Source organism: Pempheris klunzingeri, chromosome 24 (genome assembly GCF_042242105.1).
Source record: "Pempheris klunzingeri isolate RE-2024b chromosome 24, fPemKlu1.hap1, whole genome shotgun sequence".
Lineage (NCBI taxonomy): Eukaryota > Metazoa > Chordata > Actinopteri > Acropomatiformes > Pempheridae > Pempheris > Pempheris klunzingeri.
In genome coordinates this window covers 3,564,136-3,579,921 of record NC_092035.1, presented here as the reverse complement: position 1 = coordinate 3,579,921, position 15,786 = coordinate 3,564,136, and the positions used below count along the sequence as shown (strand labels likewise).

The 15,786-nt window shown below is 45.4% G+C and overlaps 1 protein-coding gene across 1 annotated transcript in view; it reads left to right on the top strand.

The window, feature by feature from the left end:
* pard3ba (par-3 family cell polarity regulator beta a) overlaps positions 1 to 15,786 on the top strand; it is a 135,552-nt gene that overhangs the window by 55,047 nt on the left and 64,719 nt on the right. Inside the window, exons 11-16 of the mRNA XM_070855632.1 lie at positions 306 to 491; positions 2,827 to 2,997; positions 4,247 to 4,333; positions 9,559 to 9,691; positions 11,012 to 11,159; positions 12,196 to 12,296. Of these exons, the coding sequence (XP_070711733.1) occupies positions 306 to 491; positions 2,827 to 2,997; positions 4,247 to 4,333; positions 9,559 to 9,691; positions 11,012 to 11,159; positions 12,196 to 12,296 (826 nt within the window). The remainder of the gene's footprint in view (positions 1 to 305; positions 492 to 2,826; positions 2,998 to 4,246; positions 4,334 to 9,558; positions 9,692 to 11,011; positions 11,160 to 12,195; positions 12,297 to 15,786) is intronic.

The window sequence follows — 15,786 nt, the reverse complement described above, 5'->3', positions numbered from 1 at the left end:
CCATCTGACTGTAATCCAGTTCTCTTCTCCTTCCCTCTCACTCTTTTTTTTTTTTTTATCTCCTGGCTTTTGGTGCTGAGTATAATCAGTGTGGTGTCGGAGCAGGCATTATCAGTCAGTGCGTTAGATATGGTGCTCCTACCTCAATCGCCAGCAATCATACACAGCAGTTATTATGGAAAGCAGGTGTGTGTTTGAGCATTTCTTGTCTCCAGTACTAGTTTTTTACATTTCAAAAAGAATCTGAACTAAAAGTCTACTACTCATCCTCCTTCATCCCTCCTTTCTCCTTCCTTTGCTTTCAGAAAGATGAAGATGCCGGCAGCGTGGTGCTGGAGGACGGCAGGGAGCAGCTCATGTACGAGATCCCCCTCAATGAAACCGGTTCGGCCGGCCTGGGGGTCAGCTTGAAGGGAAACAAGTCCAGAGAGACCGGAGAGGACCTGGGCATCTTCATCAAGTCCATCATCCATGGAGGGGCCGCGTACAAGGTAGAGGGCTTTCACTTTAATGTCTATTACGCCATTATTGTAATAGACATTGATGAGTTGTGCAACTCAAGGGTCCAGTAATGGATTTTCATGCTGTACAAAATGAATGGACACCAGTGGCTGCTTGGAACTGTGGGGGGGAAAAATGCATCAAAAAGTAAAACCAAAAGTATAACCTTCATTTAAAAATAGAAATCCAGAGTAAGCTGTGCGTGTGCATGGGAAGAGTGTTGTGGAGATTTTTCTTTTTTGATCTTTTCACCTTATTGTATTTGTCCTCGCTCTTTCCCCTCCTTCATGATGTCTCATCTCCTCTTCCTTAGCACTTCTCGCCTGCCCGTCTCATTTCCTGTCTTTCTTCAAGACCACCACCCGTCCCTCAACCTTTGACTCCCATTGACCCCCGGTGGCCCCGTCTCATCAGGGCCGCGGCCATCTTATCTGTGTCACTCAGCGCTCACTTCAAGTTGTGAGTGCTGCAGGAAAGAAAACATCCCCTTTCAGCACTTGGGAGATTCCTCCACTTAGCCTCGATATCTCGCCCCCTGTCACATGTCGCAGCTTCTCGTGCCTCTCGTCGCTGCTCCCAGATCTGCATGGCACAATGAGGAGGCACATAGACGAGTGTGGCGTTGCAGATAAACTGCTGGTCTGGGATCAGGGCGGCGAGACGGCGGCTCCCCAAAGTGCCTTCAGAAGTAGTTTTTCGACAGCTGCCGATGCGGATAGGGTTCCGACAGAATGGCCTAGTAAGATCTCCGGCTGGCTGCGAAACAGGTTTCTGGGACACGATACCACATAAGAGGAAGAAAGACATGAAGGGAGAGAGACGGACAGTAGTGAGGGAGGGGAGGGGGGTGAGTGCGAGAAGGGAGAGAATGTGAAGGGGAAGAAATGAGCGCTATCAAACAATAAAAAAATGGAAAGAGGCGGAATAAGAGGAAGAAAAGAAAATTGAAAAGTGGAGACACTCAGCAGGAACACAATACATAAGGGTGTGTGTGTGTGTGTGTGTGTGTGTGTGTGTGTGTGTGTGTGTGTGTGTGTGTGTGTGTGTGTGTGTGTGTGTGTGTGTGTGTGTGTGTGTGTGTGTGTGTGTGTGTGTGTGTGTGTGTGTGTGTGTGTGTGTGTGTGTGTGTGTGTGTGTCTCCTCCCCGATGTTGATGCATGCTAATGAAAAGCAGCTAAGGGGCCTGATGAGACTTTGCAGTGCCAGGCCGCTACAGAGGAGGGAACCCGGGCGTCCCCTGAGTCTGACTGACACACACACACACACACACACAGCAGGCAGAACAGGGAGGAGATGAGGAAGAGTCGTGGAGAGATCTAACCTATTTCCATTAAAGAGTTTTGGCTGCTGTCAGGGCCCGGGGCCTCAATTATATCAAAAAAATGCTCTTTGACTTTATTTCTGATCCTGTAATACGATCATTTCAAAGAGTGCGCTAAAGAAAACAAATTAAAATTACATGTAGCGTGCTGCTGCTGCTTACATGGAGAATGAGGATATTAATAGGGAATATCACAGACACCCGCCGATTTTGGCATAAACATCAATTTTTGATGGCATGTCTCGATTTGATGCGTTTGTGTGTGTGTGGTGTGTGTGTGGTGTGTGTGTCTGCACTGGAGGTCAGCCCAGGCGGTGCCTTGCTAATGAGACGGGGTCAAAGGGCAGAGCTGACCATAATGAAGCCATCATGAGTCCACACACACATAAAGAGAGTCTTTAGGGTGTCCATGTGTCTCAAAGTGTCTCCATCTTCATGCTTTTTTTTTTATTTTGCCCTCCGCATTGCTTTCCTCATTTGATCCTCTGTCTCTCCCTCCCTCTCTTGCTCACTCATCCTCTCACCCTCCCTCCCTCTCTCCCTCCAGGGCACTATTCTATGTTGCCTCTCCATGAGAGGCTGCTATTTAAAACACTTAGAAGTGATTTAGTGCCCACAGAGGCTATTCCATTAGCTGCTCTATGTATTTATCATGGCTCTCCCACTCTCAGTAGATTGCTAACTCCACAATTTTCTTGCCTTCCCCCTTCTTCCATTTTCTACTCCACTTTCCCTGTCTCGCATGCACACATTTCACACCTCTCCCAATTTGTCTTCTTCTCTTGAAACTTTATAAGTGACCACTCTTGTGTACTTCTCTTTTTATCCTCTATAGCATGTTAATGCAGCGTATTATTCTTCTTGCTGCGTTTCCTGTGCGACTAGTTTGATAAATTGAAAATGAAATGGGCCTTTATTATGAAATTCTCTGTCAGTTTGATACTATTCAGGTAAGCGGTGATTTGTTCTATGAATGAAATGACTTCACCGTCATCTCCCAACAGGACGGTCGGTTGAGCGTCAATGACCAGATGATAGCGGTGAACGGCGAGTCGCTGCTCGGCCGCTCCAACCACGCTGCCATGGAGACGCTGAGGCGCTCCATGTCGTCGGAGGGAACCGCCAGGGGTACCATCCAGCTGGTGGTGCTCCGAGCCCCCAGACAGGGGCAACAGGTACTTTAAATGTCTGGAATATCCTGGAATAGATGTTTGTGTCTTTTCCACCATTTTGTTGATGGTTCAGCTGGACTGTAAATCTCTTGCAGCATTGAATGACATTTGTCACAGAAGTGCTCAAGCGTCATTTTATAAAGTCTTTTAAAAGGCAGGGAGATTTACAGTAGACCACTTCAGCGCTTTGGCAGGAATCGTGGCCACTATATCTTCTTACGGTTCAACAGAAATCAATTTAGAGAATAAAAATAAGTATCTTATTGATATTATCATAATGTGCTGTCAAAGGTTATTGTTCTACATAGTCTACATCGTAACTTAGAGAGAAATCTTCCAGTACACATCTCAGACTTTTTAGATATTAATTCTCATGCCAGTGAAGTCACTTCCTTATAACCACAGACTCTACCACTCTTATTTACTTTAGTTTCTTCCTTTTTGAAGCTTTGGTGGATGTGGGACAACATGTTAAAAATTTTAGAGTTTGGCTGGATGGATTTGGTTAAATGAAACATTTAGGAGTGCTTATGCATTTTGAAATCCCCGGCGCAGCCAGATATGTTCAAAGATTATTCACATGTAGCTACCAGAGCTTTTGACAGCAAAATCAATGACATATCATCCACATAAGATCACATCTCATTTGAGGCTCACAGCAAAGACGCTGCACTATACGTACTGTACTGTAAGCAGCTGACCTACATGCGTGTCGGCAGTTTGAAATCAGGGTAAAGCACTTCATAGTCTCTTTACAAATCCATCTCAACTGATTTAGAGTGGTGGGGATGGTGCTCTTTTTCCTTTCTCTGTATTCAAAGAAACCTCCAACCAGTTACTGTGGTGAAATCTGGCAAAGCACTTTCTGCCTCAATGGAAACACCATCAGACAAAAATAATAAACATCAAAATAAAGGCTCGCTTTGTGAGAGTGGCTGTCACGCTTGTATGATTTGAGTGTCAGGTTTTTACCCCTTGCAAAATCTATAATCTGCCAGTTTTCTTGCAAAAACTAAAGTGGATGAGTGGGAGAAGTAACAGTCCTGAGATGAAACTGGGGCTTCATCAGGGAGAAGCAGGTAACAGTTCAGTTTCTTATACAGGAGAGCCTCTGATCAGCTTGGTGGCTGTTAGCTGGCACAACGATGGCTGCTGTAAGGGATGGAAACAGTCGAGCTGCTCAGAAACAAGCTGAAAAGTTATAATATCCAAGTTAAATCCAGATTATTTGACCTCTGTTTTTCTTCTACAGACGGGTAGTGCCAACTCCGCACCAAGCACAGCCTCGAATGGGTCCGCCGCCTATCAGCCGAACACCCAATCGGGCGCCAGCTATCAGGTACGAGTGGGTGACGCCCTCCACCAGCAGCAGCCGCCTCCGCCTCGCCGCTCCTCCTCCCTCCTCCCCACTCTGAGGCGGCGAGCGTCCGAGCCGCTGCCTCACAGCCACAGGCAGCGTTACACACAGCGGCCAGGGGAGACGCACACCAGATACACCTATGGTTTTCACCAAAGGGAGAGGCGTAGCGGTTACACATTTGGCTTCACACAGAGGGATGAGTACAGTGATGATGAAGGGAGGCACTCACAAAATAATCCGTACAGACCGACTACCAAGTACGAGTTTGTGTCTCGCAGCCAGACACTGAGCGGCTTTAGCAGACCCACAGAGGGAAACTTAAACAGGGGCAGCTACGGTCACGGATACACACAAGGACAGGCACATAGGCGAACGCTTGCAGACATGCAAGGCCACGCCGCGCTCGATAACGCACACAGCGACGCGTTCAGTGACGCTCAGGGCAACACACATCGCCGCCAACCCAGGCACGCGCGCAGCCGCACTCTGGACGCCATCCACACACAAGACAGCCCTCACAGTAACACTTACACCGACAACATCAGAGCGATGGCGGGGCAGATGTACGGAGACCCCCCCACACACAGCAGGATTCCCAGAAGCGCACACAGACCTGCAGACAGATACCTAGACGCACACACACACAACTACGTGCACAACAGGGCTCTCACCAGACACCATCACCTCCGGCTCTCCGGTGGACTCTGACACTGTGTGCGTGTGTGTGTGTGTGTGTGTGTGAGTGTGTGTGTGTGTGTGTGTGCGTGCAGGCTACATTGCAAAAGCGACATTTTGGCTGTTAAGCTAAGAGCGTTTTTCAAAGAGAGTCAAAGAGTTACTCAGTCATGAAATAAAAAATGTGGGTAAACCAAAAGGCTCAAGCAAAATCACTAATTAAAGTTGTACTTAATACCTTCGAATGCATCAACTAACAATTTATATCCCTGTAAAATTAGGAATGGCCCCTATGAGGTTATATTTTGAATGAAATTCTAGAAGAAAATGCCACTTTTTCCTCTCTTGCACCAGATCCTCTTTGTGTAAATACAGTAAGTTTTTAGTGACCGATGGCGTGGAGGCATATTAATCTGGCTGAAAGCTTTTCCCTTTGCCAACACCACCAACTGTCACGGCGTTAACTTTTAGCTCTCTTTTTGAAATATTACCCGCAAACTCAGCACAATACTAAATTCTTCTCTGTGCACAGCCTCCTCTGTTACACTGGTTTTAAATCACTAAAATCCACTAATTCTTTTCTCACAGTTTCTCTTCAAACCACTGGCTTGTCTACATACTGTAACCTGCTTCTTCCTTTTTTGTCTGTTTGTATAAAGTTTTATTAACTTTTCCTCTTTTACTTCCTGATTTTTTTTTGTTTTAAGGGAATGTAGTCTTGCTTTTCTGTCTCACCTGCCTGTTTGTCCTCTGTTAAATAAAGCTAATCTGAAGCCTCCTGCATGCCTGTCTGTTTGTTTCTCTGTTGGGTTTTCAGCTGCCACCTTCTCCTCAGCTCCCCTCCCTGCTTATTAAATGATATTTGGGCCCCTGTTCCCCTCTGTTTTGGCCTCAGAGTCTCTTTTCTTTGCTGCATTTCCTCTCCTTTGTTACCCAAGCAGATACTAGAATGTTCTTCATAAAAGTTCAACTGAAAATTCCCACTTGTAAAACAAGACACATCTCTTGATTCATTCTTTGAGCCTAAAGATGACAACATTTCATGTCGTACTAGCAGCCATAGAGGGTCTAAGGAGCGTATTTGAGGAACACCTGATAAAAATTGACAGAGTTGAGTCAGTATTCATGAATGCTCCATGTAGCTGCCAACAAGCTCCCTTTCAGAAGTGATGAATGTGCTGAGAATCTGACTGCATGGAACGTGTTAACCTTTGCTTATTTTTTTAACCTCTTCTCTCTTTTTTTGGTGTTGAAGTGCTTTTGTTAAGAAGAAGAACACTTTGCGTGAATCTGTCTCAAAACAAATCCCTCGCTTTGCAGCGGCAGTCTCTTTAATCCCTGGTGGCAAACGCACGAGCAACGCTAGAATGAGCGCAGAGCCACACAAGAGGTTGTGTTGAGCTAATGCTTGAATAGCGGCACAAATTCCTGGATGGACAGACTGATGAAGATATGAAGCGTGACAGACGATGAAAAATAGCTGCTTCATAGTTAAGGCTGTCTGTTCAGCTCCATTTGAACCATAACTGATTATTTCAAGGGCCTAGAAAGATGTTTCACAGTAGTTAAAGATGCTTAGTTATAGTGTGTGAGTGTGTGTGTGAGAGAGAGGGAGTAACAGTGGGAGGGTTTGTGGGTTGACTGCTATTGACCTTCTTATTGTGGTATTTACATCTCATCTGCACCATATTCCCATCTGTTTTGGTCCTCCAGGCTGCAGATAAATGCTATCAGACCCAGTTCAAAGTTCACTACATATCTGCATAGTCCTCCTCCTGTCATCACCAGACAGCCAGCCTGGTGACACCGTGGGGCAGCGTGATAAAACAAACGCTCCCAAAAGCAAAGCTCCCCGAGGCCCTCGGCGTCTCTTAGCGGCGTCGGCGTCTCCAGCTTGCTTTCATTATATACAGTCTGGTTCTGGGCTCTGTTAGCGGATTTGTTGGTTAAACAAATCAAATATAACTGGTTGTTGTAGAAATTCTAGCAGTTAGCTTAACTCTTAGTCTAGATTCAACATGTTTGATTAGCTGAGTTTAATACGTTTTAATTGCAGTTTCTATACATGCTAAAAGAGAGAGGTTGCAGGATCTTCTTCTGGTCCCAGAGAATTAGATGGCAGCCATTACAGCCGGGCCCTCTCGTTCTCTGCTGCTCTACTGGACCCGTTCCAAAACGTAATTTCAAACCCCAAATATGTAAAAATATGACCCAGGTTTAGAAATCTATCCTGTAACATCTGCCATCATTAGCTAACGCTAAAGACTACGAATGAATGATTCCTTTTTTTCTGATAAATGTGGTTTGATTTTCTTTTTGCTGTTTTTTTTTATTTTTATTTGCTTCCAAACACGTGATAGAAAGTTCCATTTGATTTTTGGCAAACGCTTTAAGACATTTTCACAGACTTCCAGGCTGCTGGAATATTAAACTGTAACAGCTTGTCTGTTTTTGTCTTCCGCCCTCCCTTTCTCATTTTTGGTCATACTGGAGGATTTTTGAACGACAACGACCCACTAAAACACAATCGGAGCGCTAAACCAAACATTAACGCTTGTTTGTCACGTAAACTTGATTTTAATAGCAGCTGACAGTCGGAAGATAAGCAGTAAAACAATGAAGACTTGTGCACATCAGAACTATATTAGAAATAGATATTGAATTCAAAGGCAAGTGTTTGTTCTTTTTCTTTTGTCGGGTCGCTCTCCACCCTGAGCCGAGTGATATGTGGGTGGGGTGGGTGACTCAGTAGGGTGAGGCAGGTCTAAGCCTCTCAGAAGCCTATTGTATGTAACTGTAGGTTGGGGCTGGCTGGATAGATGGATCCCCCCCCCACCCCCTCCTGTTTACTTATTGTTGTGGGATTAAGATATCTGACTGCCTGTCTGCCAGGCTGCTTCAAAAGCCTCAGGCAAGTTAGTGGAGACTGGGGGTGGGGATGGATGGATGGATGGAGGGATGGATGGATGGATGGATGGAGGGCTATGATGTGATTTATGTGTCACTAGCAAATTCAGAGGATCTGTCAGAACTTTATGTGCAGATCCATACGACGACGTATATGAGCTCCACGTGATTGACAGGCATGATGTGGAGACATATTAGCATGTATGCTAGGGACTAATGACACCCCAGGGACTCCATGACATTGTGAAAACACCCCACCCAATGCTTTGATATGACAGAGATATTGGAACACCTTTATTATTGCGCGCCGTGTGTGAGGATTATTTTTCCGCCACGCTTAAATAGGTGTGTCTCGTGTGTGTGTGTGTGTGTGTGTGTGTGTGTGTGTGTGTGTGTGTGACAGCTGTAGCTCCCATCTCTTTGACCAGCGACGGCTTCTTTCATCCTCCACCAGCACCGATTCCCACCAGCACTTCCAGCCCCTATCTCCATCTGTGAGGTGGGGGTCCTTTGTAGTGCTGGATGGCTGTTCGATAACATGCCTGTCACTGCTCTCAGGATTATCTTAATTACTGTGTTTCCAATCGTGCACATGAATGAGAATCACTTTTTTTTTTTTTTTTTTTGTAGTTTCACAGTGCCCAAGGCGTATCAATATATAGATATATATTTATTTATCACTTTCTTATAATCATTTTCCTCTTTCTTGATGAAAGATTTAGATTTCATGTCTTAAAATTGTCAACTTCCTCCATTTCAATTATCAAAGGTATAAAAAAAAAAAACAACCTCTGCTGCCAAATGTTGAGTGATGTGTCGACATGGTTGCAGTCTTCCAACTGCTCAAGTCACAGCTAACAAAATAATATGAATTAATAATAATGAGAGTCAAGAGCGAACTTACTAAATGTGTAGCTGCCATCACGCACAACTGAACCGAGAGCTGCTTTGCCTGAGTGGATGTCACGTTTCTTTCTCAATTACGATCAGCTCGACGGTGTTGTGATATTTTGTTCTTCGCCCACGCTACACGCCGAGTCAGAATCCCCAGAGGATTGTTCTAAATCTGCTCATATTTCCTCAAAGCTCTGTTCCCGTGTCTGTCCCCCATCTGAGGGGAATCATAATTGATCGGTTGCAAAATGTGACTACAACCACCAAATTAATGTAAAATCCTTTTTTTTTTTTCCATCTTTTTTACAGATTAAATGTGTGTTAGACTAAACTACGATTGCTCTATTCCCAAGAAGAGTCGAGGGATTTCTTTAGAAGTTAATGTACCTGTACATTAACTCATAGTTTTCTGTGCACACATCAGGTTTAAAGAACATGTGACCAAAAATGCAAATCACACATTTGAGAGCAGGATTGGATTTCCAAAATATTCTCTGTTTGATGGGAGCTGCTGCTTGCTGATATTTTTTGCTAATACGCCAAAATATATATGTATTTATGCACCAGCAGTGGACAACATTGGCTGATAAGTGATAAATTAAATAAATGATATAGAAACGGCCTTAATCTTAAGATGTGTGAGGCAGCATCATCAATTTTTTATTTATGACAATTAGCCCAGATTCTCAGCATATGGGCCCATTTTCATCATCTCTCTTCGTTGACAGGAGCCCTGGGGCCACAATGCACACCAGGGGCCCTCAGGACCTCTCAGACCCCCACACACGGAGCCCGCCATGAACGGCGCGAGTCACGCTCCGATGACGACCCACAGCGACGTGTACGGCTACTCTGGAAGTGGTGAGCCACACACTCGACAAACCGCACTGCGAACAGTGTTTGTCCATTTGAGCTGTCAGATAGTCAACAGTAGGCTTGGAGTGTTTGTGTACTCCGGTTATCTGCCACTGAGTGTGTACACACAGTATGTTTGTCAGCCTATGTGTGTGTGTGCGCACGCTTATATACATGCTAGTGTGTGTTTCCCATCGCTGCACAACATGACACCCAGTCAGGGCTCCTGACGTTGTTGTTTCAGGTCACTGTAGCAGCCACCCTAAGCATCTTATAGCACTGCATTAAAACTGTCTTCATCTCTCTTTTCACTCTTGGCCTTGCATATTTATATCGAGAGAAAGTGAAGTCATTAACTATGTTTTTCTTAACGCTACGCTTGCTTTTCATGTGCAAAAGATCTGACCTTGGAATCATTACGCTGATGAAACGGCTTCTAAGTGGGCCAGATTTGCATACAGGGTATTGTGCAGCACAGTCGTGTTTAAAAAAAAAAAAAAAAGACTAACAAACTGTTTTAAATTCATTCTTTATCTCTCTCCCTCGTCTCCCTCCCTCCCTCACCCCCTGGGACGCAGGGAGCTGGAGATGCTGAGACTCTTGTCAGCTCTCCATCAGGCTGGAGCGGCAGTACAGTTACAGTCATTTTGTATGGGGAGGGGGGGGGGGGGGGGGGGGGGGTTCAACACAAAGGCTTTACAGTGGGGGAATGATGTGCTCCTGGGGTTTACAGTTTATGGAAATGTTGTAGGAAGGATTGCAGCGAAGTTAGAATCAGGCTTTTGTGTGGAAGTGATTATTTTGTGTGTGTTTTAGCTTTGTTTGAGTGTGCGTTGTGTACAGGGTGTTAATTCATGTGTGTTCTGAGTGTGTGTGTGTGTGTTTGATGTATAGCTTACTGCACTCTAAACGTCTGACCTTGCTAAGCTCTGTATTGATAGTATTGATCCTCAAACGAAGGACAAACTGGTTTTCATTGTGTCTGTATTTAAATATCCTTCTGTTTGGTTTCATCTGATTAACATAGATAATAAATATTTAGAAATATAAAACTGAAGATTGGATATCAACGTGTACCAGGAAGCTAAGTGCCACTGAAAATGTGTTAAAATTAACAAAAAGTACGACACCTTTATTTTCCAAGTTTTCTTTGATTCCACAAACTCAAGTGTGTGTGTGTGTGTGTGTGTGTGTGTGTGTGTGTGTGTGTGTGTGTGTGTGTGTGTGTGTGTGTGTGTGTGTGTGTGTGTGTGTGTGTGTGTGTGTGTGTGTGTGTGTGTGTGTGTGTGTGTGTGTGTGTGTTGCCTTTTGGATTGTTCTCCTCAGCTCAGCATCCCGCTGCGATCTCCAACGGCATCTACGGTCACTACGGCAACAACGGCGAGGAGTTGGAGGAAGGCTTCCCCCCGCCGCCCTCCCCGGGCGCTGTGGAGGAAATGAATAGAGACTTACCACTGACACCCCCACGCCACAGGTACCCCCCCCCCCCCCACACACACACACACACACACACACTCACACACACACACACTCACACACATAATATACTCCCACTGCAGCATCAGCACTCTATTAAAGTCCACACAGGGCCGCAGTTATTATATACTAATGACACTGTTAATATGGGCCGCTGTGTTATGAGATAAAGAAGAGCCATTACACCAAATATTACAACGCACATATGCATTATTTAGACTATACGGTCTAATTGCAATAGCCAATTTGCATTATGCACAAGTAATTATGGTGATAGCATAATGGAGTAAATTCTGTGGGAGTTTGAAGGCTCAGAAAGAGCCATGATACTTGTGTTAGCATGCTGCTGCACAGCTGGCTGTCAAACTGACGGCAGCAGCCAGTGTTCAGTATGTTAGACACTGATTCCATGTGAGCTTCAGTGTGTGATAAGAAAACGTAGAACCTATGATCAGACCTGAGTTTGAGGTTTTTCTGAAGTTAATGGATCTCCTGAGTGAGAGAGTTAGAACCATGAAAGTATGGCTGTGTTTTTCAGGATTCTCTCTACGGTCTGAGAATGAGTACGTTTGAAAACCCACAGAGAGTGTGTGTGTGTGTGTGTGTGTGTGTGTGTGTGTGTGTGTGTGTGTGTGTGTGTGTGTGTGTGTGTGTGTGTGTGTGTGTGTGTGTGTGTGTGTGTGTGTGTGTGTGTGTGTGTGTGTGTGTGTGTGTGTGTGTGTGTGTGTGTGTGTGTGTGTGTGTGTACAGTATCTCATGTGGTCAGAGTCAGAATCTGGCATCAATATACTTGTTTCCTTGTAGGTTTAATGGAGACAGTACTTGCTGTTGTTCCACTGAATCATGCCATCTGGACTAGAGGAAATCAAATGATCTGTTGTCTTTGTAATATTTTAAATTTCATTTACTTTTACTTGTTCTGGTGACGTAACCAAGTCACAGAGAGGCTTTTTTTTTTTTAAACTCCCGTCTGCAGCAGGTCAACATGAAAATATTGCTTTATGGATGCCAAGTAATCGCGACTTGTTTTGCAGCGAGCCGCCCCACACGGCTGCAGCTTTCTATGCAGACAGCCAACTGGCCGATGACGAGGACAACGTACCTCGCAACAGAGCGTCCAAGAGTATGGACCTGGGTGAGTTTACACACACACACACACACACACACACACACACACACACACACAGAAAAACCCCTCATCAATGAAAGAAGTCTTTCAGTCTACGGTTGAATGCATTTTCTGGGGCCAAAAGCGTACAAACCATATTGTTGTCTCAACCACCACAAACCAGCCAAACATACGAGTCAAATCATGGACCCAGATGACACACACACACACACACACACACACACACACACACACACACACACACACACACACACACACACACCGTGATCACATGCCTCTTATCAGTACATTGCTTTGTTGTGATATGTAGCCCCCTCCTATTATCCCCGGCCCGGGGGGATTTGACCCCCTGAACTCATAAACCCAGGGGCTTTCCAACGAGCTGGGTGAACACGCCGTCTTGTGTGTGTGTGTGTGTGTGTGTGTGTGTGTGTGTGTGTGTGTGTACACACACCCATGTCTGTGCATGTACTTTCTATCTGTGTATGAATGAAAGGCGTGAGGTTCCCAATCTCATGGTTTGCTGTTTGTGTGGACGGCAAGAAAGAAGGGGCTTATTTCCTCGTATTAACCCCAGCTGACCCCACCCTCCCTCCACTCTCTCTCTCTCTCTCTCTCTCCAATCTCCTCACCTTTTCTATCTCTTACTCCTTTCTTTCCTTCAGTTTTCTTGTTACTCCTCTTGTTACCTCTTTTGTCTTTCTTCCCCACCTCTTTTTTTTTAGTTCTACACCTCAGCGTTCCCTCCATCTCTGCTTATCTCTCCTTTCCATTCAGCACTTTCGCTCGCAACCGAAAGCCGATGAGTTCATTTCTCTCGCTCTCTGCCATCTATCTCTCTTTCTCCTCTGCCTCTCTCTGATTTCCAATCGCGGTTCATTAGGTCCGGCGGATTGGCTTTCTTCCTGCAGCACACGCCTCTGCCACCCAAGCTGATTGGCTTTCATTATGGACAAGGGTGGTCTGCACACACAAACACTCTCTCTCTCCCCCCGCTCTATCCCACTGAGGACCCACTCCAATACCCGCCGCTATCTGTCTCCCCTCTCTGGCTTCTATCTCCATCTCTGGCCATCCTCCATTTCAATCTGTTTTTTTTTTCCTCTTTTTGTGTTATCTCTCTGCTTCTATTCATCTCTTCCCTCTCCAAAGTGCTCAGGGCTGAAACAAGGTAGTTAGCAGAGCTCTGTGTGTGCATATGAGTGGGTGTGTGCACATGCGGAAAGATGGCAGGCGCGCTGAACGGACGGTGACCCCCGCCCGCTACATCTTTTGTATTTAAAGCTTTTTTTTTTCTCTCTCTCTCTCTCAGGAGAGTTTCCCACATGACTCGTGTGTGAGCTTTCGCAGCACCACGGCACAGGTTAGCTTTTACTAAACACCACTTGACAGAAAGAGGTGAGCTTCCCTTTATTGACCCCGGATGCCTCAGCAAATAGACTGTTGACTCAGAGCTTCCACTCGCACACAGAAATCTTCACACACTCAGCGCCTGCCCATGCTGAGATGAATAGTCCAGCCAGTGACACTACAGCTGTGCAGAATTCAGACTCCCCCCCCCCCCCCACCAGAGTGATGTGGATGTGAAGTGTGTAGAAGCACCAGAAAGAAGAGCTTTGGCTATCATTTGTATTCTCTTCCAACTCTAACTCTGACACAGGTAAAAGTAAAAAGGTGATAGATAACTCAAGCCGGGCTCACAGTCAGTCTCTCCAAGTAGACTTTTTTTTCACTGAAGGAGCCATAATGAAAACTAATGCATTTATCGGTCTGAAAAGCCGTGGTTTGTTTTGGAAAATGCTCTGTATGGATTAACTTTAAGATGCTCAAAGTGCATTGACACATCAGAGCTTTTAGGAGACGTGCAGCCGCGACTACACTTTGCAGTCTAAGTCATTTGGCGTCTCCGGCTGAATGAGATGAATTCATCTGAGAGGCTGATTTCACTGCTGCCCCCCTGATTCTCACAGTGTGCACGGCACGAGCCGTTTTCCACGATGACAGCAGAGCGCCGGAAAGTTTGTCCCCTTCACCCTCGGATGTGGGCCGTCCCAAACGCTTCTTCTAACAGCCCACTGCGACTCCCCCTTTGCAAAAATTCAACACAATCCAGTGACAGAGGAGCTGAAAATGATCGCGGTCAGCACTAATCATGACAAACATTATGTTTCCTGTGTCGTCTTCTTAATAAAAGCCGCCCTCCTTTCGCCAGCTGATTGGATGATTGATTGCTTTAAGTGGCATCTGAAATGAAGTGTTGAACGCAGGGAGAAAGGAAATGCATATGAACATATGAAGAGGCAATCAGAGACATCAGGGGTCAGATTTAACATAGCTTGCATGGAGATGCAGCGTATGATGTTAAATAATCCACTCAGCAGTATCCTGTTAGCAATAGAGGAACAGTGTGGATCCATAAAGAGCAACTGGAGACTGGGCCTGCGAGCCAAACAGCCTCCAAAGCACATTTCACACTGTCAGAGGCCAAGAGGTCAAATCTGGACGTGAAGCTAAACCCAGTTCCACTGCACACACAAGCCTCATTATCTCACTCTCTCAATCTCTCTTTATCCATCTCTATCTCTTTTTCTCTTCCCTCTTCCACTTCCTGTCCTCCCTACACCTTTCATCTGTTCCTCGACTTTCTTGCAACTCTCGCCCGTCCCTCCTCTGATCCCCATGTTGCCTCTGATGCCGCTTGTCTTTCTGTCCTCTTCCTCCTCGTCAGTGTTTTTACCCTCTCTCTCTATCCCGCACGCCCTCTATCATCGCTCTCTCCCACATGCCCAGCAAATACAGCAGAACCTTTCCGCTGCACGTTTTGTACAAATGCGCTCACATTATGTAGTTATTATCCAGTAATAGAAAGCACATATATAGCGCTATAATGTAGCTGACAAGAGGTTAAAAGAGGGTTTCTACATTCTGAGCCTGCCACTGTGGCAGGTGGAGACAAATTTGGCTGCTGGCCATGCAGACTTTTATCTTTCCTCCACAGAAAAGGAAGCTTTTCATTATCTAGCAGGGTCATGTCACCTGGAAAAGTTTTTTTTTTTTTCCCTCCAAACTTTGAAAGTACCGACTTTTTATTTTATCTTATTTTATACGTGCAGAAGAAAGTATTTCTATTTCTTTGTTTTGGTTGCGACAGATGTTTCTTTGCAGGGCTTTATGAAGCAACCTCTTTCATGCCTGCTCTCAGTGATTGTGTTTTTTTAACCTCTGTTTCTCTGACACACCCCATCACCCCGCATCTATCACGTCTCGCTCCCTCTCCCCACTGTTTATCGCTTGTTCGGTCTACCTTACTCTCTCTCTGTCCCTTCAATATTCTCCTTTCTCTCTCCCTCTCCCATCTGTCCGCCGGGAAAATTGACCTCATAAAAAATGAAAAGGATTATTTAAGAGAAATAGCAGCGTAATGAAAACCTATTATTGTATCCCATGGTGCACAGCCTGTGGCGGCTGCCGCTGGCCGACCGCAATCCTGTTTAGT